This window comes from Acomys minous, assembly GCF_964271855.1.
Source record: "Acomys minous genome assembly, chromosome: 1".
Taxonomy (NCBI): domain Eukaryota; kingdom Metazoa; phylum Chordata; class Mammalia; order Rodentia; family Muridae; genus Acomys; species Acomys minous.
In genome coordinates this window covers 35,159,581-35,185,116 of record NC_140483.1, presented here as the reverse complement: position 1 = coordinate 35,185,116, position 25,536 = coordinate 35,159,581, and the positions used below count along the sequence as shown (strand labels likewise).

Sequence of the window (25,536 nt, the reverse complement as noted above, 5' to 3'; positions counted from 1 at the left end):
GAGGTTATTTTTAATTCATTGACATAGGATTTTGTATATTGATGTAAAATAAGTTTATTTTTAATTCATTGTTATGGAATTCTAATTTAAGATTATTTTTTACACACATTACATATATATCTACCCTAATATGAAGTATTGTTCCCATATAACTCGATTATGAAACAAATTTATTTTTCAATACTTTGAAAATTCTATTGTAGGATGTTTAAGATAATTAGTAATACAAGTTATTTTTTAGTTGATCAACTCATGGTCATGTCAAATACTACTCTATTTTATCACAAGAATATACATCCTAGGCTTAATGGATAGATATGATTCAATAGATAGATAAGGTAAACTATGTAGATAAGGTTTTCAAAAACCTCAGAGGACTACAGAGTATGGCATATAAAATATTTTTATTGTTTTGAGGATTCTTTTAAGTGAGACAGATTGACTCCTGGCCACACCCAGCCTGCCTCAAAGAAAATGATGAGCATTGAAGAACCTTATGGAGATGGATTCAGATATAGCAAACCAGCCGTTGGGCAAAAATGTCCTCATTTTTTGCCACAGACTGAATTCTGCCTGAAATGAGCAAGCTTGGATGTAGGTGAAGCTGATGGCCAACCTCTGCCAAGACAAGGTAGGCAAGTCCTCAGCAGTCACTGCTTCACAAATAGGTCTGTCAGATATACTGGGCCAGAAGGCTGAAGATGATGCTCCAACGTGTTAGAAAGTTGTGAGTGACTGTTCAGATAGCAAAGTGTTTCTGACATTATTAATTTTGGAAGTTGCTACCCTGCACCCCCTGTATACTCAGGTAATTAATTTTATTCCTTCTCAAGTCCCTGATGGGGTTGAAGACAGCAAGACACTATGAGTGTAACATTAATATGATTTCTGATTGTTTCCTGGTTCTTCTTGCTGTATACAGTTTATATTGTATATATTGTATATATGTGTAATAATATAAATGTGTAAGTAAAGGGAGGCTTTTTATTAGACTAAAAGGGAGAATTGTGGAGGAATGCTTTGAGTGGATGTAGCAGCTATCAATAAAGTGCTGTTTAGCCAATCAGCTGAGCAGAAGGACAGGAAGTGGAAGGCGGGGCTGCCAGGGAAGATGGGAGGAGCCAGTAGCAGGGGAGTTGACAGTTGTGGTTGGTGCAGAGAAGCTGGAGTGAGACAGGTGACAGCTGGTGGAGAGAAATCACCTGAGGAGGATCAGATTGGCAAGTGATGGGGATATATGTAGGTTATGAGGACATAGGTAGAATAGTTTATTTCAGTTAACTAGTAGATTAGTAGTAGTTTGGGTTCTGGCCAGTGTAGTGCTTGCAGCTTTAAAATACACTACAGTCTCATTGTATCAGTTATTGGCTTCTTAGGCCATAGAAATAAAATAATTGTACAGGTATGTCTCTCTCTCTCTCTCTCTCTCTCTCTCTCTCTCTCTCTCTCTCTCTCTGTTTGTCTGTGTGTATGTGTGCATGTGCGTGCATGTGTGTGTGTGTGCGTGCATGTGTGTGTGTGTGTGCACATGTGCATGTATGTAGGGTATGTCTGTATATGCTGAGGCTAGAGTGAATGGATGTGTTGCTTTCATTCTACATCATTTCCCTTTGAGACAGGTCTCTTTTGAACATGGAGTTTGGTTGGTGGCCAACAAGTCCTAGAGACTGAGATATCCTCTTGTTTGTGCATTCTTTCTCATACACATCTGTTTGATGCACCACAATGCAGTGAGTATGATTTCCCCTACTATTATGCCAGAATTTTATGAAATGAAAGTTATCCTCTTCAAAGTTGATAACCTATAAATTCTTTACTCATGCCAGTTATGTGTTTGGGTTATGAAAAGAAGGGTTCTCCACCAAGACTCCATATATTCCTGCTAATAAACAAATATAACAGAAGGACCAAGATTTCAACATCTCAATTATATTTGTGAGGACATGGCTTTAGAAAGAAAAAGTTGTAAAAAAAAAAAAAGAAAGAAAGAAAAGGAAAATGGTATTGTCATCTCATAGGCCCCTATTTTTAGCTTTGGAAAGTCTCATTACAGTGACTAAATCTTCACTCCCAGGATGATACTGTGAGGCAAGCACCAATCACATTCCAGCATCAGCGTTCATCTTTCAGTTGTCACACTCATCTTGACCTTGAATGGTACCAACTTGCTGTACTCTAACAATTCCTGATTATCTCACACATAGAGATGAAGTTATGCTAGGACCAAAGGTATCTAGCAAACTGACTGCAGGCTGTAGATAGGATTTCCCAGGAGCTCACAAGCATTGTGAGTAATGGCCACATTACTAAAGAAGACTGTGTCCCAAGGTGCCCACTTGAAGGAGATGTTATTAGGTTGGGTCAGACGACACCTCCCTTGGCTGTAGATACCTGTCTGGAGGATTGCCCTTTAGAATAACATTGGTGCCCATCCTTTACCCTCTCCTTCATACCAAAGGCTGAGAATAGTTGAATCCTGGAAAGGACTGGGCAGCGGGAGTGAGAGGCTCAGCTCCCTGGACTAAACTCTAAGATGTTCTGGTTTGCATATCTCTCAGCCTGAACTTTGGAAAGGTCTGTGTGGGTGAGTCTGACAAATTGGGCGATGAAGTAGGAGCAAGCTCCCTTGTCTGTGGATTTAAAACCTCATGGTCAATAATATTGGCGATATTTTCAATTCTGCCTATATGACCCCGAGTAGCTCTCTGATTTGGTTTTAATCTCCACGTGAAGCAGAAAAAGATGTTATTTATTAGCACTCTAAAACTCTGTCAACTATGTTCATTTCTCTGTATAAATTTTTTTTTGGCTTTATATGAGGCCAGCTTCCCTGCTTTATAGTTATGCCTGATATAGTGAAAAGTAAGGAGTCATGAGAGAAGAAATTCTCTCTGGCCCTATCCCTTTACTTAATAACTTTAAAAATTCCTTTAGAAAATATAGGGGGAGAACTAACAGGCCCCTTTGCAGCTTGTAGAATAAACTATGAACAACTCTATCTGCCTCCTGCAGAAGAGGGTGATGTTTTTCTAGAATTGGTACCAACAAAACTACTTTGTTACACCTCTTAATTATCCCTAGATTTGTGTGTGTGTGTGTGTGTGTGTGTGTGTGTATGTGTGTGTGTGTGTGAGAGAGAGAGAGAGAGAGAGAGAGAGAGAGAGAGAGAGAGAGGAGAGAAAGAGAACACACCAGTATTTAGACGGTCTGGTACCTTCTATTGATCTTCTGGCTTCTACCTTCCCTGGGCTGGAACTATAGGCAGATGCCATTGCATGTGCCTTTTCTGTGGGCTCTGGGGATTGAACTCAGGTTGTTATGCTTACACAATGAGCATTTCACAGGGCGATCCCTCCCCCAGCCTTATGTTCTGAGCTTGCATGGATGGGATATGTTGTTCAAAATGAAAAGATTATTTATGTTTTGTTTTTTCAAGATAGGGTCTCTCTGTGTGTCCTTGGCTGTCCTGGAGTTTCTTTGTAGACCAAACTGGCCTCGAACTCAAAAAGACCCACCTGCCTCTGCTTCCTGAGTGCTGGGATTAAAGGCGTGCACCACCATGCCTTGGCCACAATGAACAGAACGTATGTGCCCCTTATTCTCTGTCTTTGTCTCCTCACTGCGCTGTGATTGGTGAGAATCTTCAGTGTGCAGAAAGGTAAAAGGAGTTGAGGGCCAGTGTTGCAGCTGAACTCTGGCATGGTCTGCTTGTCTTCCTGGGCTCTGTGGGCTCTTCTGACCCCACGAGAAGACAAGGCTCAGTTAACTTGCCTCTGTGGCTAGGGCAGGGAGAATAAGACCCTCATTCAGGGTGGGCACTGACCTCTGTTCCTTGACTGCAATGTTTGTATGGGAATAAGACATCCATAGAAATCAATCTGCACTGTGGCCTGCTGCTGAGCCTCTGGTCTTATAGACCCATGGAACGAAAGGTTCAACCAGTTTTCCACACAGAGTCCAGATGCTTCTGGATTCGCAAGCATCTCCCAAGCATCGAGATGCTTCTCCCAAGCATCAGGATACTTTCAGTTGCATCTATCTCTTTTGGCCTTTTTAGCCAGGGCTAATGTGAACTGGGATGCGGTGTAGAACAGCCCCACTGAAACCTGAGACTGGTCTCTTAGACAGGCTTCTTGCTTTGACGGTCTGGAAAGTTCCTTCTTATCCTGACCTAACTAATTTCCATTTGGACTTTGTATAACTAGTGCTGTAGTTTTGCTTTTTCTTGCCTCTTCTCTCACTAGTTACTGGGTGTGCTTTGTGTCTCATTGTTTCTGTAGATCTCACATATCCTCCCATAGGCCTGAATCTCAGCTCTGCTCATGCTCATGTGGTTGGGGACTTAGTCTGAGGTCAGCTGTCTCCCCTAGATGATAAATTCAAACAGGGGTTTCAATACCCAGTGTGACAGAACTTGGGGGCTGGCTTGCGGGGACCCGGGCATGAATTATCAGTGAATGAATAACCTAGGTTTAAGAGGTCACATCCAGTGACTACATTTCCAGAAGAGGTTTGGTGACAGTGGCTTCTGAATACCCCAGAGTGTTTCCAGAATTTCTGTACTCTTTTTTGAAGTTCACACATAGCTCTCAAAAAAACAAAATTAATTTTACTTTTATTGTGAGGGCAGAGCAATAAACCGGATGAGCAGGAAAGGAAATGAGAGTGTCAAACAAAATGGAGGCGAATTCTGTAAGGTTCTTTTCTGCCCTACTGTCCTTGTATATGTGGGGTGCAAAACTGGGCCAAAAGAGGCTTAGATTGGGGAAAAGGATTTTAATAGTCAGAAGGCGTGCCTCTTGATGTTTTAGATTCTCTCTCTTCGCATTCTAAAGCCAGACCCATTGGTACTGGGGGTTTAATTTCTGTTTCTAGGACACAAGGAAATCCGGAGTTTTATAACTGTAAGAAAATTAGAAGAGAGTCGACCCAAAATGTTCGCTTTCCCTGTACTAGGCTTCTAAGGACAGACACAGCAGCACAGTGGGCCAGAGGGGGCTGCGTGGTCACTGGTGGCAGATGTGGGACCAGGCAGGTATGGAAACAGTCAGCTGACGTACCAGCTCTGTCACTCAGTTCTCACTCCCTGTTGTTGGGGGAGGTGAAGATAAAGGGAAATGAGATCTCGCTGTTCATGCTTTTGAGGTGATGCTGACGGGGTTGCTGAGCAGAGCCTGAGAGAAGAGTGCTGGAAATGTCCTCACGTTTGGCGTGGTACTTGGGACTGTCAAGTGGAGGCCAGCTTGTTGAGAAAAATGAAGAATCCATTTGTAGGTATTCACTAGATTCCTCTCAATTTTGCAATATAAGGAATGTAAGTTATGTATTTAAAATAGTATCCAAAAAACCTCACAGAAGCCGTTATGAAATATTTTGTTTTACTGGCAATGGGACAAAAAATAATTGGGCATTAAATCAAGGAAATGGGGAAAAGAGAGCCACAAATCAAGGAAAATGGTGGAAAATTAGGTCTTAGTGGAGAGAAATGTGTACATATGAGCTGCCTGGTGTTTTAGAGATAGAAATATGGTTCTGAAGAAAAATCTCTCCTCTTTAACCCTTTCTACACAAGTCAAGCTTAGGGTGCCAGGGTCTGAGGGAGATGGCTGCTCCCTGGTTCTTTGACTTGTTCCTGTCCTACTTTGTGAGTATAGAGGGTGGTGACTCAGCTGTGGCTCTAGTTGTAGATAAGGGCTGTTTGAGCTCCCTGCTGTCACTCTGTTCCTAGGATTGGCATCCCATCCTCTTTTCTCTTGCCTCTGATTTGGCAGAGAATGACTTCTGACTGATGACAGCATAGAGTCTACCCATGGAGGAAGGACACAAAGGCAGTCTCCAGAGGGCACTAGGACCCTGCTAATGGGCCACCTGGTTTCATTAAATCACACAGAAAGCATGCCTTATTATCTGTCTACTAGATACATAATTCCCATAAATTATAAATTTAAAAATAAATAATAAACACCTTTTTAATTGCCTGTCCTCTTTTCCTCTTGTCAATTAAAGTGAACTTGCAAAGCTGCTTAACACAGAAAAGCTACACAGACATCAACTCTTGTTAGATGCGGTACAAGCCGTTACACTGATTTTTTCCCCCCATAGCTGCAAGGATTAATCACAGATAATCATCACAAAAGAATCACACCCATATAAATAATATAAAAATAGCAAAATGCCCAGAGTGCAACTACCGAGGATGAAGAAAACCACTTAAAAATGAATAGTGCTGTGTTATCACTGCAGGAGTGAGAGGGGAGGGAAGAACAGGCTCTCTGTTTGACAGAGCACAGATCATCTCTGATTAGAAGTTTGGGACAAGAGACAGAACCCAATGACAGGCCCTGGGTTTAGCTGGCCTTTTAATACCTTGTCCTTCAAGTTACTATTATTATTATGATTTTTTGGAAAGTGGCCTTTAACTCATATTGATTCTACATATCTTAGGTCATTACCTCTTAGTAGATGGGAGAATACACACAACTGAGAATGGTACTGGGAGAAATACCCCCAAAAGGTTTAGCCTCAAGCTCAGGTTACACATAAGGGAGGATTGTTAGAGTGAAGATCTGACTTCATGATGCAGAAAAGAGTGACTTTACATCCTAGCTGTTGCCTGAGATGAAAACCCATTCCCTCAGCTGACTTAGGCTATGGCGTGGCCGGAGGGAGAGGATATCAGCTTCCTCTTGTCCTGAGATCTGGGTCTTGTGTCACTCCTGGAGCACACGGAGTACTTACACTAAGACCACAAAGAAGGCCCTATGGAAACAGCTGTGAAGTGCTGTCTGTGAGTGAGGGCGGGATATGGCAAGTAAGGAGTCCTATGATGAACTGTGCTGTGACCACACGTGGCATGGAGAGATAGCATGATGGGCCAGGTGGGAGAGAGCTGTCAGGGCACGCTAGTCCCTCGCCATGGTCCATCAGTGACCATCTAGCACCCGTGACCAAGGATAAGACAGTCTCTGATGCCGGGAAGCAGGATAAGGCTGTGTAGAAGCCCCATCCTATCCTACCAAAAGCCCTCATGAACTGCTACTGGAGGGCTGCGTTTGCTCCTTTGTCATGGATAAGCTCTCCCCACTGGCTGAAATCTCCTGCAAACCTTTCCCAGGCTCTATCTAGTCAGGCCCTAGTGCAAGGCTTACCAGGGGAGGCAGAAACTGTACCACATACACGCTTCTCCTGAATTCCGTTCATAAATGACACACAATGAACAAGAGTGGGTGCACAGGCCGAAAAAAATAGAAAAGTCTTTCTGCTATGGCTTCAGGGATGTGTGAAAGGCGGGGCCTAGGCCAAAGGGAGTACCACGCGCAGAGACCGAAAGTACTTAGCTCACTTAGTCACTGTGCTGGAACCAAGGGCTTGGACTAAAGCTCATAGGGGCTTGTTTGTTTGAATTTTGCTTTGTCAGTATCCGAGGCCCTCTCTCGTTTCTAGCTCTCCTGTGTGCAGAAAAATAAGAGGGACTTTGGGTGAGGTCTCCACAGACTAAACACACTGACTGAGGCCTGAGATGCTCTGGATCAGCAGTGGCAAGTGCACGTCCACCCAAGCGGAACTGACTCAACATTTGAGTTTACAGCACCGTGGAATCCTTGTGTTTCAAAGACGAAAAGCTAACCTTTAAAAAGGGGAAGGCTTTCTTCTGTTCTTTACACCCATAAACAGGCTTTCCTGCATGCACATAGGAGCCTTGCCGGAAGTTCCCTTGGAGAATCCCACCGACCTCCTGCTGCGCCCACTGGAGGCTGAGGCTCTGGGCAACTCCCAGAGGGTCCTGTGATCACCTTGTTCTCTAGGCAGCACCCCCTCCAGCCCCCGTGGGCGTCTCCAGCTGTTCCGCACACTGCTTTTCATTTTCACCTTCAGATAGTTAGTCCTTCTCTTCCTCCTTCAACTCTCCCGGTCTGTTGTGCGTGGAACGGTGTGGTTGTCAGTCTTGAGGATGGCAAGATGAGGCGTCTGCGGGCTAATGAACAGCTGCAGGAAGATAATTAATGCTCTGTACCCTCCTTGCAGCCTTTACCACCTCGCCACGACATAGCCTGTAACATCTGTGCTCCCTAGCAGCCGAGCTGTAAAACACCCTTACTCGCTCTTCACAACAATCCTGTCAGACGTTCTGGCACCCACGTTAAGGGCAAAACTTACAAAAACGCTACAAAAGATGAGCTGCGTTGTTCCCAAGCTGCAGACGTGGGTTTTTCTCCCCCTGACACAAAACCTCAGAGCGCTAGGCTGGCGATGTAGTTGGTATGCTGCAGACCGGAAAGTGAACGTGGGTGGGGAAAGTCAAGCGAGGAGGGATCCGGCAAAGGCGCTTCTAGGCTTTTTCTTTCCGAGGAGGTTTCTGAGTCTGCAGGCTTTGAACCCGTTCAGAATTACTTTGACAATCCCCAGAGGGGCAGGCAGGGTAATCTTAGACTTCCTAGTACCTCTTCTAGGGGCAGTATTCAAAGAATTATACCGACTATTGCAGACTAGGATGTGCAGTGGGGACACCGGTGGCAGGCTCTTGGGATAACTGTTCTAGTGCGGATGAGCTGAAGAGCAGACCCAGTATCGCTTATGGTTCTTCTTCAACTTCGGACTTAATACTTCTTGAGTCCCTGCTTTGTGCCTGAAATAGGTTTATGTGCTTTTGATAATTTTTGTTCAGGAAGGGTATTCTTCGCTGTAACAAAATACCCAACGCCGGGTGATTAATTAGAAGCGAAGCCACCAATCACACGGTTCTAGGGGTTAAGAATTCTAGTCGGGCATGGTGGCACATGCCTTTAATCCCAGCACTTGGAAGGCAGAGGCAGGTGGAGTGCTGTGAATTCAAGGCCAGCCTGGTCTACAAAGCAAGTCCAGGACAGCCAGGACTACAAGAGAAACTGTGCCTCGAAAAAACAAACAAACAAACAAACAAAAAACAAAAAACAAAAACAAAAACAACCTAAAACCACGTGTCTTCTTAGCGTGGAACAAGAAGGCAAGTCTCCACCTGAAAACGGAGGAAACAGGAAAATGGCTTCACTGTGTAACCACCTGTGAGAATTAGGATTTCTTCCCCAGAGTAAGGCATTAATTAATCCCTCTTAAAAAAAATCTCACTGCCTTTTAAAGGCTCTACCATCTGACACAGCTGCAACAGACAATGGAATTGCAGCTCCTGTTTCTCTTTTTCTCCCCCAACATTTTTTTTCTATCATTTATTTGGCAATTTCATACACTGCACCCTGAGCATACTCACTTCCCATTTCTCCCAGGTCTACCTCTCACCACTGCCCCCCCCCCAAAAAAAAGAAAGAAAAAAAAAAAGAAAGAAAAGAAAAAAAAAACCCTACCAAGTCCAAGTTGTGTTGCCCATATACTGACTGGAGCATGGTCAAACTCCCAGGGCCCAGACCTTTAAAGAACGGAGGTTCCCCTCCTTCCTGAGCCCCCTCCCTGCTGGAAACCACCAACTGTGAAGAGCTACACTCAGTATCTTTATCACAATTTTTAAGGACTCTCTTCCATAGCTTCATGTCTGGACTGTTTCTTTTTTGGTGTGATGGGGGTGGAGGTTTGGCACAGAAGCCTTCAAAGTCTCTCATCCTCAGTTATGAGTCTGCAGTCATCCATACCACTGCAAAAGAAGGCCCCCCTCTGCGCCCCCAACCCCGCTCACAGCAGCCAGCAGCACAGATGGCTCATGGACAGCAACATGCTTTCTGGTGGCAGCACTCATCATAGATGTCTTTTGAGGAGACTGAACCCAGAAGGCGAACCATTCTTTATCTCAGATATCTTCTCGTTGCTTACAGTCAGGGTGACCATGAGGTTAGCCATGGAGGCGGGACCTGCTCAAGCTCCAGGCTGCTCTACACCACCTTGCCTTTGGTGCCCTGCTGGCACTCCAAGCGGGACCACTGTGTTTGCAGCCAGCAGGTAATGCTGTGGGTCCATGCTCTCCCTTCCACATCGGGGCAAGCGAGTGGTGGCTCCATGCTCTAGGCTGGGTCTGTGGGCCACCAGCCTAGTGGGCAGCGACAGGATGAGGTGGCCCGAGGATGGACCCTACTTGACAATGAATGTTCCTTTGTCCTCTGCAGTCCTGCCCGCATACCTGTGGGAGCCACTTGATCTATAGTTTCGCGTCTCTCCACTACACAGCCTACTCTGTTTCTCAATCTTTCTTCCTCCTCTACCCCAGTGTTCCCACTTTTATTTATTTATTTATTATTTTTTTATTTTTGTTTAAGTAGTTTGTTCGGATTACATCTTAATTGTTATCCCCTGACTTGTATCTTCCCGTTCCCTACTCCCTTGCTCCTTCACACTATTCCCCTCCTCTAGCTCTGTGACAGAAGGGGACCTCTTCCCCCACCATATGGTCACAACCTGTCAGGTCTCATCCTGGTAGTTTGCTTACTCTTCCTCTGGGTGCCATCAGGCCTCTCCACCAAGGGGAAGTGGTCAAATAGGGGGCACCAGAGTTCCTGTCAGAGTCAGCCCCCACTCTCCACACACCTGTGGAGAATGTGCTGTCCATTGGCTAGATCTGATTAGGGAGTTCCGGTTTACTGCACACATTGTCTTTGGTTGGTACAGTAGTTTGAGCCAGACCCCCCTCGAGCCAGACCCGCCATCCATGATGGTCTTTTTGAAGGGTTCCAGGATGTTCTGGGTCTGTCCCTTTCCCCATTCTCCCATACTTCTCTCACTAGGAGTCACAATAGGATGTCCTAGCTTCTTTCCCAATCCCCAGCTAAATGAAAACTCTCAGAGGACATCATTGCTGGGCTAGTATCCAATTATAAGTGAGTACATACCACATGTATCTTTCTGGGTCTGGGTCACCTCACTCAGGATGATCATTTCTAGTTCCATCCATTTGCTTGCAGATTTCAAGATTCCCTTGTTTTTAATAGCTGAGTAGTATTCCATAGTGTAAATATACCACAGTTTCTTTATCCCTTCTTCTATTGAGGAACATCTAGGTTGCTTCCAATTTTTTTTTATTTTTTATTTTTTAGTTTGTGTTTCTGACCAGATAAACCCTAACAAAGAGTAGGACTAAAGTTGCTTTACTAATAATGTTAATTGTTTTCTGACTTGAAAATGCCACTTTGTATATGCCGGACTTTAGCCCTACAACCTGCATTTACAAAACTTTGGTCTCTTTTAACTCTGTCTTACTCCAGCCCATCACCTGACTATTTCTGGTATTTACAGGGGCTGTCTAACCAATAGTCAAGAATGATTCTTTCAAATGTTTGTTCCAGTTTCAGCATTCTGATGATGTCCTACAGGCCCTTGAGGGAGGCTACCTGGCTCCTGCTTTCCTAATTAGGATGCTACCTTCTGATGCTGACACGATCAAAGTCTTCTGACATCACCACACTGATACAGTGTGCTAGGTTGCAGTGGGTCCTGTGTCCTGGTGTAGAATTGCTATGCTAGGTGTAGCACGAATAACCATGTGAACTGGTCTCTTTTCTTCTCTCTGTGCTCCTACTTCAAATAGGCAAAGCTCAACTGGAGAATCTGATGCCTAGGCTCGCCCTATTTCCTAATATCCACTCTACTGCTGGTTCTTCAACACTCTCTTCCAGTTAGCCACTTTAGGATACTTTTGCAAGTCACTTCCCATGCAACTAAGTAATCTGTCAGGTATGAGGTGGGAATGCCACAGGTCCCACACAGGCTGGATGCGATCACTCAGCATCAAATGATTAAACTGATGTCAAGTCTCACATTGCCTTGCTCTGGGGATGTTTATCAGTGCTATGCAGGAGATGATGATGCTTCGTTATGCAAATGTGGCCCAAATAAGTTTGAATGGGGGTCAGAAAAGAACTCATTAAACTGTCTTTACAACCACTTTTGCCCAGAGGAATACCTAGCCTCACTAGGCTTATTCTGGTCAGAGGAACTGGACCTTGAGCTCAGGATGGTGCTGTGGTCTCTGAGGTGACAGGAACACAGCCAGCATGTTTTGCAGTGCTGAAGGAACAGGTGGTGGTGGTGGCAGTGGCGGCAGTGGCACACACCATCACAGCACTGAGGAGGCAGAGTCAGGTAGATCTCTGTATGTTTAAGGCCAGCCTGGTCTATAGAACAAGTTCCAAGGAGAGCTAAGGCTGTCACACAGAGAAACCCAGTCTTGAAATAAGAAACCAAACCAACCAACCAAACACCAACCGACCAACCAAAAAACCCTTGAGCTCCATTCTAGCCCCAACAAGCTTTAGAGGCAGAACCTCAGAGATGTTCAAAGGAAGGTCCCCATGCCCTTTGCTGGTTCGTTACCAATTCTTTAGAACAGAGGCCCAGCACAGGGTCCTCAGATTCTACTGCCTCTCTAGAGGGTCTTTAGTTCTCACCAAATCCTCTTTTAACTTCCATAAATCCCTAAATTAAAGACGATTCTTGAAATATTGCAAAACTATAGATACCTGGCCATAATTGATATTCTACCTCATGCAATTTAGTCTCTGATAGCTAGAGATGACTAAATGACTGCCTATTAAGGAGGCTTAATTACATTTTAATGAACTAAGTCTCTTCCCTTCATCATTTAATTTTATATCCTTCCATCTTCTCTTCCTCCATGTGTAGATTCTATTCAACCTTGAGCCTGACAAGCTCCTTGTGATAACTGGCTTAGGGGAAATGGTGTGAAAGGTGAGTTCTGGCTCTTAAGTACTCCCACTCCAATGGAGGAGCAGGCAGGTGGGCATAAACACTGTGATTCTACAGAAAGAGCTCTGCACCCCCTCATCAGGGATCGCAAAGGATGTGCGTAGGGGAGGATTCTCAGTAGAGATGGTTCTACAGTTGAGTCTTGAACACCTAGTAAGTGCTGATTAGATAAATAGAACTCTTGAATAGAACAACCTGGGCAATAATAAGTAAATACTAATAACTAAATAACTAAATAAATAAAATTAACAGGATGCTTTGGGATCTAGGTCTGTCTGAAGATCTGCCACTAAGTTAGTAATCAGGACTGAACTGTCAGAGCTGCAGGGAAGCTAAAGCACTGAGGACCTTGTAGGCAAAGGACATTCATTCCAAGGAGACCATTGTTCATTCCGAAGGTAACAGGAGCCACTGGTGGATTTAGGCCTGGATACTGGATGATCACATTTGGGGTTGCTTTTAGAAGGTTCACTTGAGCTCAAGGTAAAAGGAAGCTGCATCTTTCAGTATTAGAGCTGAAAAGTCCCCTTTCCCCACCTCCACCTCCCACAGGTGTCTGTGTCTCCTCACAGCTTTCCAAAGAGCCCAGAAGAAGAGAGGCCCATCATCTCAGAGGACATGATCTGAGAGCCTTCCTCTAACCAGCTCTCACTTTATGTGCCGGAGAGCTCTGAATATGGCTGTTTTGGACAAAGTGAATGATGAAGGAATAAAGTTGAGAGCTATTTTAGGCTTCACAGAAGACAATATGTCAATGTGGGTCGAAGTCACCACCAGAGTGAGATCACATGGCTGTTGTTTGGCTTAAGGCAACTTCACTACCTGGTCAAGTAGCACAGCTCTCAGCCTTGTGAATTCCAAGAGGATTTAAAAAAAAATCATCTAACACACCATTATTTAGAGAGAAGTAATACTTTTCCACACTGTTATTTTTGAAAATGTGATGTATTCCTCTATTGCGCTACCTGCCTGGAAGACTTTTTAAATTTTTTTTTTAAAGTCAGATAGAGGAAAACTTACACCAGCTGCTGAGAAGTGGATATCTGCTATTCACAATGCAATTACCATGACAAGTATTTCTAATTGCCATTTCCCTTTCTCCAAGCCCTCTTTCTCTCCGACATTGTGAATTTCTGGTAATCTTGGGTTATTATCGCACTGAGCTGCTAACCTGAGTCTTGACACTCCTCATGGAGACCTGTGTCAGAAATAATTACAGAGGAAGTGAGGTGATTCTTTCTTCGTTATTAGCAGTGGCTGGTGTTGGTATCTAGCATTGATTAGCAATTTGGAACAACACATTCCATGGGCAGGAGTACCCCATGAGCCCCGGAGGACAGCACACAGTGGTCCTCCTTTGCTTGCCTCCCTTTGCTCCTGTGTTTGTCTATGGGTTTGGAGAAGGTTCCTTTCACATTTCAGTGTGGTTTACATACTTATAATGGTATTTTCTCCTCTCTCTCTCTCATTTTTGTTTCAAACCATTTGCAAGTTCAGAGAACTTACCTTTCTTGGAATTGGCTGCTATGTGTGGTTGTGGGGATTCTGAGAGCTGAGACAGGACCTCTTAGCACCCACTGATATTGGCCATTGTCTTTGACAAAAAAAAAGTAGGGGAGAAAGATAGAGGCCACCGTTTGCAAAAACGCTTACTTCCAAGATACCCTGGTTTGTTCATCACTGTGATCGCTTGTCCTGCTCAGGCAGGGCCCTGAGCTACCTAAGAAGTGGGCAGTGGCATTTATAGCCACGGTCCTGGAAGGGCCTGCTCAGATGTCGCTTCTGGGTGCTCTGAGGGCATACCCTCTGCTCTGCAGCTCAGCACCAGATGTCCACATTGCTGAAGACCCTCTTGTAGGACAGATGCAAAGTCAGAAGATCTCAGGGAAGCCGTAGGCACGTGTGTGAGCATGGCATCAAGATTCCAAGACTTGTTTATTTATTTATTCAATTAGGTGAGTAAGGACATGTCAGTACATTAGGCACTTTCTTTCCTGGTCTGTCTATTCATTTTAAAATTCATTTAAAGATAGAATCTTAATCCTCAAGTGCACTTAAGATACTCAGTGCAATATTGTGCTGCTATGCTTTATTCAGAATCTCCCACAGTTCCATTTTTGGGACACATCTCCCTTCACTTAAGCTTCTGACTCTTTGAAAAGGCAATTGTGCTGAAGCCCTCTCAGTAATTATATTGGCTGCAACATGGGATTGGATGGGTTCATGGTGTAACGGCCTCTTTGCAATGTGTTGTTCATTTGTTCATTCATTCAATAGACATATTAAAGTACTCCATCACACTGGGTGAACATGAAGGTGCTATGGTGTTTATTGACAACCTATTATGTCGCAGCATAGCCATGCATTTTCAGAGTGGCTGTGTTGTACAGAGGCTAATGACATGGGCTTTGAACTCAAAACGATTTGTTCGGAGTCTCAGTTCCCGTGATTATCATGTGTGACTTTAGAGTCACATACGAATTTCACTGAGCTTCAACACACTCACCTGTGAACTGGAGATACCGGTCCCTTCTACCTGGCAGGGTGGCTAACAGAAACAAGTGGCCAAATGCATATTAAACCCTGTGCTGTCTCATCCTGGGCTCTTCCATGTAATCTTCTGCACTGACCCTGGAAAATAAGGTGTGACTGTGTCACCATTGTATAGAGAGAATACAGCGTTACAGACTGTGGTAGATTTATAGCATGGATTTTAGAGTTTTAAATTGCTATGCGAAACCCAGGGCCTTATAGTTGAAGAAATGAAATGGCTGAGGTGTCATGGAGTCAGAACCACAGCCAGTATCCTCAGGTTCGCAGGCCAGGTCTCCTTGCTGTTCCATATTTCTGTCCTTTGCCTTGTAACCTTCTTGTCTATCTAGATGGAAGCCCTTTGAACTGCCTGGGTTTGGCTGTCACCCACTGTCCTGTGTTTTCAGGTCGGCTATAAAGTGCACATCCTCCATGCCATTTCCATCTCCTTTCTCCCCATGGACTTTGTGCCTCTTCATCCTTATTAGCACTTTGACCAGAAAGGAAGTGTAAGGGGGAAAGGAACTTTAAACCACACGTTCTTTTTCTCTTTATTAGCAGCTCTTAAAAAAAAATGTCGGTGAAGCTGACTTTTAGCTACAGTGGGAGTTTTGATGATAGCCATGCATTTAAATGAGCCAGGTTACCTCTCCTGCTGCTACCATGGATAAAGTTGTCGGTTGTCAGCTTCCAGGGCCTGCCATCACAGAGACCCCCTGCCCTCCCAGCCGGCCACTACAGCCCCCTTGGCTTGTGTCTCTCCCCACTTGCTCTGCATGACTTATCCTGCACCGAAGGCTCTTCAGTTCACATGACAGACTGAGAGGACACTATTCAAGGTCAGCCCCTGTTTGCTAAGGCCACTGTGCCGCCTGTACATGAGGGGAGCCCTGGGTTTTATGAAAAATGATGGCCCTGAGCTGACTTGAGCTAGAAAACACAAAGCTGGAAATCAAGACGTGCGGCTTGCTCCCTTTCATTCCCGCTGCATTTTCAGACCGCTCTCTAGCTGCGCTTCCTGTTTCTTGGAGAGTGCAAGCTCACCTGTGCCTGGACTCCTTGTTATCTTCATCACATTCAGCCAAGGCTGGACTGCTGTTGGCGTTGGTGGGGGGTGGGGGGGCAGGGGTGGCCTTGCAGCTAGGCTGCTGGTGACCTTGTCAAGAGAACATCCTTTTGGCTTTTGATCTTGAGGGTGTCAGCGGAATACAGTTCTCAAATCGCTGTGGTCCTTTGACCTGCTTAACTTAAGCCCTCTGCTCGGGTTTATCACAGACCCAGGGCACATTTTTTCATCTGTTGTCACCTCAAGGCTTCCTCTTGTGACCTGACTTCCAGGCTGAAATTTGATGGGAGATGTGACACGAGGAAGCCACTTGGGAACAGGGGCTGGCAACTCTACTGATTTTCTGGTTCTATAAATATTTGTCTTGGGAAGTTTCTCTATAGATTTATGGACCCAAAATGGCAGGAAAAAACTAGGTAACTTGTGTTTAGGGTATTTTGCTTTTTTTTTCTTTTAAAGACAAAGTCTTAGCCTAGGTTGGTCTCAGACAAGTATATAGCCCACGCTGGCCTATAAGTACTTTTTGTACACTTCTCAAGTTGTGAGATGACAAATGTGCACCGTCAGGCTGGAATAAGATTTCAAAACTTATATTACATCCTCTGCCCTCATAGGACCTTTTGTTAAAAGTTTTAGCTATATAGTGTAAAGAGCTGGCATATTATATGTGGAAACTCTCCGAGAAGCCCAGAGCCTACCCACTAGTATTTTAAGATTTCTCTGATGTAACAAGAGCAACTTGTTTAGATTTAGGAGCTCAGGGCAATGTTCGCTGACAATTCAGGGTTGTTCTTTTTCATGCTGTGTGCTTAGACTTAACAATAATCTTTTCTTTCATAGCTTAAAAAAAAATCAGTAACATCCTTGAAAGGTTATGCTAATTTTAAAAGGAGGGTTTCCTAAGTAGGAGCACACTGGGAAAGTGTGTGTCTGAGAAGGGAGTACCCTCCACTAGCATTGGATGCCCTCTACTTGAGTGGTGGCTCTGCTTTAACTAGCGCATAAAGATCTGAGGGCGGGATTCTGCTCCTACCACCCACAGTGGTACCTGGACAGAGCTCCAGGGCCTGAGATCATATGTTTCAAAGTGTGAAACAGTAAATGAAATCATGAAAATAAACAGCTGGGTATCTCGTGAATAAGGCCTTCTTGATATTACTTGTCATTCACAAGGATGTGGGGGAAATTCCAGGCCTACTCGTTGTTGGAGCCCAGGAGTAGGGGAACCCTTCACAGTGGGGCAACTCCAAGCAGAGACTCCCCCCTTTTCATCCTCTTTGCTTCTACTTGGTTCTCTTCCACCATTAACAGGTAGGATTCATCTTGCTGAGGAGGCCCAAGCCATCACTGCTTTGGAAGCCCTCTGCAAACAGCTGCTTAAGACTGGAGTTCGTAGCTCTGTAGTCACAAGGAATATTTAAGAAACTTCTGTGAGCACAGCGGGCCTCAGTGTGGATAAGATAACCTGCGGGGTCTGATTGGTAGGCCCCCCTCTCTCTTGCCTGACTCCCTCCACTTCAAAGGCATCCGAGTCTGTTTATTTTATTCTCTTTCCCACGCCCACGAAGATTGGGGACTGAATAGCATTTTAACAATCCCAGAACTAGAACATTTCGAAGCCGGAAGATGAGAGGGGTGAGCTCATTACTAGATGGAGTTTTTATAGTTGAGCCTTAGGGAAGAGGAAAAGAAGAGAAGCAATGCTGTCCCCTGGGAGGAAGAAAGGGGGGATTGCTGAGGGCTAGGGGAGCCCAAGGCTCAGAGCCTGCTGGGTCTCTCTGGGCTCAGACATGGAACGTGTCAGGAGAGGGTCACCAGAAGCCAGTGCTCTCTCTCTTGGGGAGAAGAGGTGGGGAGGAGGCTCTGGTAGTGAGGACTCTCCTTGTTAACACGGGACACTGTGCATTTAAATTCTCCGCCCGGCTTTCCTCTGCGGCAACATCTAAGTTACTCAGCATCTTCGAGATCATAAATAGACTGGGAAAAAGAAGTTAGCAAACAGAGGTCTCTCTTCAATTCTGCAAGACAGCCATGCTATATAAGCTTAACAAATATATTTTAAACTCTGCTGGGTTTCTGATTACAAAAAGTCATGCTTGTTCATGGTCAAAAATAGAAAAACCATCTAGAAGAAAATAAAAATCACCTATAATTCTTTTTTTTTTCTCAGAGATGGTAACTGTAAACCCTCTGGTGTGGGGCTTTGCAAGCCACGGGCACATTTCTAACAAACAGGATTACAATACCTGCCTTGTTTTGCAGCTTGCTTTTTGTTAACGTATCAGTAATTTCTGAGCAGTTTTTGTGTCCTGAGCAATTGGACTTTGGCATGTTGGATGCAAGCTGCTCACTGTTGCATTCTGGCTCTCTATGGCTGCAGATATTGCTAAGAGCCTTCTTCTGGCCCTAGTAGTGACCTTTGGTGTCTCTTTCCTGCATTGTCCCAACCCAGAGGATGCTCCCTGATCACCAAGGCTAATGTGTTGCCCTTGCTCTTGGTCAGTCTCTTCAAGACCTTCTGGGATGGTTTAGTGTTAATTGTCAACTTGACAGGACCTGGAGTTAGCTAGGAGACAAGTCTCCAGGTCAATGTGTGAGGGAATCTTTAGCCTCTGGGCATTCCTGAGAGGCATGGAAAAAACCATATTAAAATTGGCTGACATCTCTTGGATAAATCTCAGGCTATATGAAAAGGAGAGATATATCTGAGTGTGAGCTTTCAAGATTTTGCCCCTGTGACCTTCCTACCATGATAGATTTTAATCTGGGGCTGTGAGCAAAATAAACCCCCCATTCCTTAAGTTCCTTTGCTCACGGCATGTCATCATAGCTAGCAACAGAGAAATAACTAATACCCCTTACTTACATTTGTTTCTGACTCCCCAGCTTTTCCTGGCCTTCTAGTAGTTCTTCCCAGCCAGCATCCTATCCTAGGGCCGTATCCTAGGTGTCCTGTGCCACCACTGGCTCTTCTTCAATGAGTGCTCTCGGTCCTGTGGGCATAGCCCATGATCATATGACTCCCCTGATCAAAAACATTTAATGTCTTCTCACTATTTAGCATGTTTGTAAAAACTTACTCATGGAACCACTTTCCATGCGACCTAATTTCTCACTGATGGGTAGAAAACTTAGTACCTTTCTGTTATCTCATAAAATACATAAATGATCACAGCCCCCTCTAGGCCTTCTCTGATGTGAACTCTCTCTCTCTCTCTCCTCTTCTCTGCATCGGCTTTGACGCTCATTCTCTTTATTTCTTATCTGAGTTACTACAGGGATCTTGCCCAAGCTGTCTTCATCACCATTTCCTCTACTTTGCTCTGCATACAGAATGATTGCAAATGAGAAAAAAAAAAGACCATTATGCATGTCTTAAATATGGTTCCCTAGGGAATCTGGGCAGTATCCTAATTTCCAAGTGTAGCCTAAAGGCTTTTCCTGGCTGGGCCTTACTTCCTTCTTGATGCGGAGACTTGAATCACGGGGAATGCCTTATTCTTCCTAAAGTTCCCTAAGGGTTCTCTATTCTGGAACAAGCTCCACCCCCTCTCTATCTCCCCACTGCAGGCCCTGGCTTAAAGGCCCAACTTCAGCATTCCTCAGTTGTTTCCCCCCTCCCTCCTCCCCCCTTGATGCTGGCTCCAGTTGTACTTTATGGTAATTGTTCTCTTCACTGTAAAATCAGGAGCCTTGAGGTGGTACTTCATTTGTCTTTGTATTTCCCCAATGCTCGATACAGTGCTATAGTAGATTCACTCAATAATATTTTTTTGTGTGTATCACAAATGAATAAGTAGCTCAATATTATGTAGTGATGTATCAAAGAGGCAGACCTTGAAAGAAGAGGGCAGTGCGTACCGATAGTCCCTTATGGGCAATATAGGCAAAAGAAGTGTGATAAATAGTCAGTTGTATCTACCATTCAATTCCCGTGATTGCTTTAAGTCTTCATCCTTCTGCTTGCTGCTCCGGGCTATTTGTAAGCCTCTCTTTCTGGATCTCTGTAGCGAGCGTTTCTTTAGGTATCTGTGTGTGTGTTGTAGCTGAGGTATGGTGCTGCCGCTCTGATGGTAGACCCCTCAGCTGGGAGCCTGGGTAGAGTTATGATAATCCTGAGACCTCTCTGACCACAGCCTAGGATCTATATAGTGGTGGTAATGGCAGTGATGATGTGTCTGGGAGGTGAACCATGCCTTTATTCCATAGTGCTCACAGAGCATGTTCCCGTCCCTGACAGTTGTGGCGCTACTCTGGCAGCACTCTACATTATTACTATCATTTCCTTAGGGCCCTCGCTTTCCCTCAAGTCTTACTCCACGCAACTAGTCAGTCAGGTGACCCTTTCCACTAAGGCCTTCTAGCAGCTTCCTGCTGTATATTGGTTGGAGTTTCTACCACTGTTTGACTTTGCCTATATTTCAGCCTCCTAGCACTCTCGTCTGTCCCCCCACCTTCCACTTATACCACACCAGCCATTTTGGTCCCATTTTAGTTTCTTAACTAAAGATGTGTCTCCCTCACATCAGCACCAACTCTCAGGCTGTTTCCTCTGCCTGGAACGCTCACCCTGGCTCTTTGTATGACAGATGGAGTCTCTTGCTTTATACCTCAGCTCGGAGGCCCTGACAGCTCTCCCCAGCAGAACCCTCCTCTGTGTTCTGCTACTGCAGAGTTTTCATTTCCTCCCTAGTATTTTCTCACCAAGTGGAATTATGAACTTCTCTTCTGGCTTGTTTGTTATTACTGATCTTCAATTCTAAGCTCTGGTCCTCAACAGCTGAATACCTTTGGGCAAGTTATGTAAAACACTTTCATCCCCGTGTCTGCTTCTGAACATGGAACCATTGAGAGGACTAAGTGACAATAATGTACATCATCACCATAGGAGTGCCTAATGATTAGTAAATGACCAACCAATGTTAGCTGCTATTATCATTATTATGTTTTCCAAGAGCATGGCCCATGTGTGTCTTGTCTATCAACACCATGGCTATCACCATTGCACGTGTATTATTATGTTTTCCAAGAGCGTGGCCCACACGTGTCTTGCCTATCAACATTGTGGCTATCACCACTGCACATATAATCTTCAACAGCTGGTTTTCCCTGAGTGCTGTTGTTCTGTGCCAGGCACTATGCTCATTGTGTGGGTGAATGGGTGACATTCCTTAGGTCTTCTAGCAGTGAAGCACAGAGGAGACCCAGATTGCTTAAGCTCTTCCAAAATAGTTAATGGGGTCAGCTAGGATAGGAACCCATGCTCTAACTGCCTTGGAAGTTTAGTGAAAATGTTTTCTGAATATATGATAAGATTTTCTCCAAGCCTTCCTCACTTTTCTTCCTGAGAACATTTTCTGCACAGCAACTGGGGCGCTACTGGCTCTGTACCTCCGGCTAGCACACCTGAGGTCCTCCTGTCACCTCACATACCTTCTTTGGATGGAGACATAGCTTCTGTGTTCCTAGAAGGAAGGACACTAAGCCCCAGAGCAGGGTGGTCCTGGATGCAGAGGTCTCCCGTGCTGGAGCAGTGGGCACGGGCTTCAGACAAATGCGCTGTGTGCATGCCTGCATCTGCTGCCTCCCAACCTCCCGCTCTAAGGAATTCACTCTGGGCTGATTCTTCTTTTCTTTTCCTTGACAAAAGGCAAGAACTGCGTGGGGGAGGAAAGCTTTTATTCTGAGAAGAATTGTTCAGAGCAGTGCTGGTCTTACTATTCCATTGATCAATTCACAGGGACTGGCAGCTAGGCAGAGGCTCTGCTTGACAGGGCCCAGGCTCTAAAGTCCCAGTTTCTTTGCCTTAGTCCCCAGTTGAGGGCTGAGAGATGTTGAGGGAGATACTGTGTGGGGCAGATGTCATCCAGGCCTGAAAGGCACCAGAAGAGACGCTGTGTTGGATAGATTTCAGTCACACATAGGCCACAGTTTTATTTCTAACCTTTTTTTTCTCCCTTTTTAATGAACAAAGCATGTTTTAGGTATATGGGGATTCTTTTGAACACCCTTCTGTGGGGTGAACCTTGTCTTTGTGTCTTTGTTCTGGGTCATTCCACCAGATAAGTCAGTAGGCACAAGGCGTAGTAGATGTGCAACTCTCAATGCCTCTCAAATGCCATGAGCAAATCTCACCTGTCTGAGGGTATGAACATGGCTGTACTATGTGGTCTGAGCGTGTGAACATGGCAGTACTATGTGTGATAGGAGTGGCAGCTGTTGCACTTGTCTAAAGACTGCGTGCAAGGATGGAGTATGCAGTGTATTCTCCTGTTGCCCCATCTCTTTACGGTATCTCTTGTTCCTTCTCTGTACCGCAGGAGTCTGACATCTGTGGATGGATTGCATAGACTTTCTTGCTCTGAGATTTCTTTGGGGCATGATGGTGGGATGACTTCTTCCCCGTCCCCTTGCTATCACTCTCCCACTCCCAGCAGGCCAAGGCTCTGGCAGAGGCTTCAGTCCCCTAGTCATATTTCTGCGAAGCTCCTCTTCTATCTCGATGCAGGGGGACCTGATTAAACACGTTTTATCCATTGCCCTTTCTGGTCAAGGGACAGGCAAGGCTTCTAATTGGTTTCTGATCTCTGTGACATCATTTTCTACAGCTTTGGTGTAGTTCCCTGATGCTATAACACACTATTAATGGTCCCATGAGTGGATTCTGTGTGTGCTGTCAGACCTTAAATGTCTGAACTATCTGCTTTCAGTTGACAGAACCCAGACAGACAGACAACCCTGGTGGGGGTGGGCAGGATGAGAAAGATCAGACACAGATATCAGAGAGAAAATTGAGAATCACACCCAAGGGTGCACGTGCTTTCAAAATCAGACCACATGAAAACCATGACTTGATTCTGGATGTAACAAGGACTGGAGCACAGCTATGTGACATCAGTCCCCTAGAAATCAGAGGATGCAGAAAGAAGGTAGTGTGAAGGCAGGACACAAATGCAGGTGGCAACTATTGGATCTGTGAGCAGAAAACCCTTTGGTCCATGTCTCCAGGATCAGGAATGTGGAGAACAGAAGGTACCAGCAGCAGAGAAAGCAGGGCAGGGAGAGTTAGTCCACAGGATCCATCTGGGTTTACAAATAACAATGAGATTTCAGATGTGCTTTGTGTGTGTGTGTATATATATATATATATATATATATATATATATATATATATATATATATATATTATTCTTTAGACATGAGTAGGGGAAGCAGAAAATATGATAGAAGGGCATCTTGAGAAATAGAGGGCTAGTGGCTTCTGAGAAGCCAAGGCTGAGGGGACAAAGAGACTTTGTCACACCAGAAGGCAGCATCTAAGAGGAGGGAGGTGAAAGCCAGAGGAGCCTTCTATTGAGTCCCCTACACAATGGTAGGTACCTGGTTTTGAAGAGGATTAAGCCAAGGCTAAATGCTTGCTGGTCAAAAGAGAGCCCCCCTCCCCCATGTTGTGCTGTAAGCCAAGCTGAAGAAGTCACATCATATTCCGTTTCTCTCAGCTTCAGTGCAATGAGCCTTCCTACTACCTAAACACAGATGCTCTACTGGGTGATAGCGACAGGCCGGAAGCCAGCAGCTGTCCATTTTTGGCTTTTCATTACAGGTGTGGTGTACAGGGATTTGACAGGGCCAAGAACAAACAAAAAGAGCTCTTCATGGGTCAGGAAGTTGAATAACCTTATTTGCTCCTGCTCCTCCACTCTGGTTATCTTTGTTGCCTTCAAATAATGACCCATTTCCTTTCAATGCAGATTAACAGTGTGGGTTTGATTGGTGGACCACTTGGGAGAATATGGAGAAGAGAGAACAAATGGGCTTTGATTCCCTAGTGGTTCTACCAGCTGGGGAGTTTCAAAGATTTCTTTTAAAAAATCTCAATTGAAGATGGAATAAAGGAAATGTGCTGTGATGAAAGCGTGTCTGGAATGTGGGAAGGAACTAGGGAAGAATTCCTTCCGTGGGGCCAGAGAAGAGTCTCTGTCTTTGGGGCAAGGGGCATTATGGAGACCATGCCTACCTAGAACCACTGTTTCTTGACACCCAGGGGTTTCCTTCCACACACTTGCATCTAACAACTCGTCTGGCTGACCTGTGAGAGAACTGCCAGCCCAGGAGAGCACATTTTCTCATTTTATCCCCTGAGGTAGAGGTTGTATGTAGTTCCATTCTTAAAGGGTCCAGTGAGACTGAGAGAGGCCAGTTCTCCTGTTCAATGTCAGGCATATGACAAACTTGGTTTTGAACTTGGACCTCGTAGTCGGTCCACTACTTTCCAATGTGCAGTTTGGTGGTACTCTACCATTTATTGTGGATGAATTTATTCTATGCCAGAGAGTGGGCTAGGCATGTCCCATAGGTTAGCACTAAATCTTACAGCAAGGCCTCATTTTGCAGATGCCTTCTGGCTCTACCAAAGCAGAAGAATGGAAGTTTAATTTCAGGAATGTTACAGCCTTGCCTTAACCATAACACTAGGATGAGAAGACACACCAAGTTACCTTAAACTCATGTAAGTATGCATATCCTGTGTGCACTGTGTGTGTGTGTGTGTGTGTGTGTGTGTGTGTGTGTGTGTGTATGTGTGTGTGTGTATGTGTGTGTGTGTGTGCGCGCGCACGCGCGCGCACTAGGGCCCTTCAGCCCCGAGTCCCACGGCATCTTTAACTGTCAAGTTCTCTACTTGGTTACATTCTTGAAAACTAGAGGCTTCTATTCCAAACTGCTTCTCCTTCCCTGTTCTTTTTTCTCAGTCAGTACCACCGTGCAGGCTTAAGCCACATGCCTGCTGCAGAATGCCTTTAGATTCAACTCTACCAGGGCTGGTTCAGTCAGCAAAGTGCTTGCTGCAAAGACACATGCCCCTGAGTTTGGATCTGAGCACCCGCCTAAAGACTGAGCAAAAGCACTAAGCATCTCTAACTCCTGAGCTAAGGACCACCAAGGTGTGGTGGCCAGCCTCTCTAGCTGAGTTGGTGAGTGATTGAGAAAGACATCTGACATCAGTGTGTGGTTCTACCTGTGTATGCACTCCCACCCCAACCTTGTGCATGGCAGTCTAAGCCTTCCCATTTTTTTCCCTGACTGTGCCTTGGGCTAGACTCTTGTTCAACTAGACTTTGGTAGTAAATTTTTAATGATGTCTTTCTAACACTTCATTTTTATGGGTTTCTTTTATTTTTTTCCATTATTAAAAAACCAACCAACCAAACAAACCGTAACTTACCAAGTTACTATTTTTCTAAAACTTTCATGGGTGT

At 44.9% G+C, this 25,536-nt stretch overlaps 1 protein-coding gene across 1 annotated transcript; it reads left to right on the top strand.

The window, feature by feature from the left end:
* The first annotated feature begins 1,652 nt into the window (after window positions 1-1,652).
* On the top strand, window positions 1,653-24,785 carry LOC311607089 (uncharacterized protein). The gene is made up of 7 exons (XM_084798636.1): window positions 1,653-1,730; window positions 4,957-5,035; window positions 5,146-5,274; window positions 9,801-9,924; window positions 12,598-12,663; window positions 12,951-13,079; window positions 24,674-24,785. Exons 1-5 carry the CDS (start codon window positions 1,716-1,718, stop codon window positions 12,632-12,634), a joined length of 384 nt encoding a protein of 127 aa, XP_084654762.1. The 5' UTR covers window positions 1,653-1,715; the 3' UTR covers window positions 12,635-12,663; window positions 12,951-13,079; window positions 24,674-24,785.
* The last annotated feature ends 751 nt before the right edge of the window (window positions 24,786-25,536 follow it).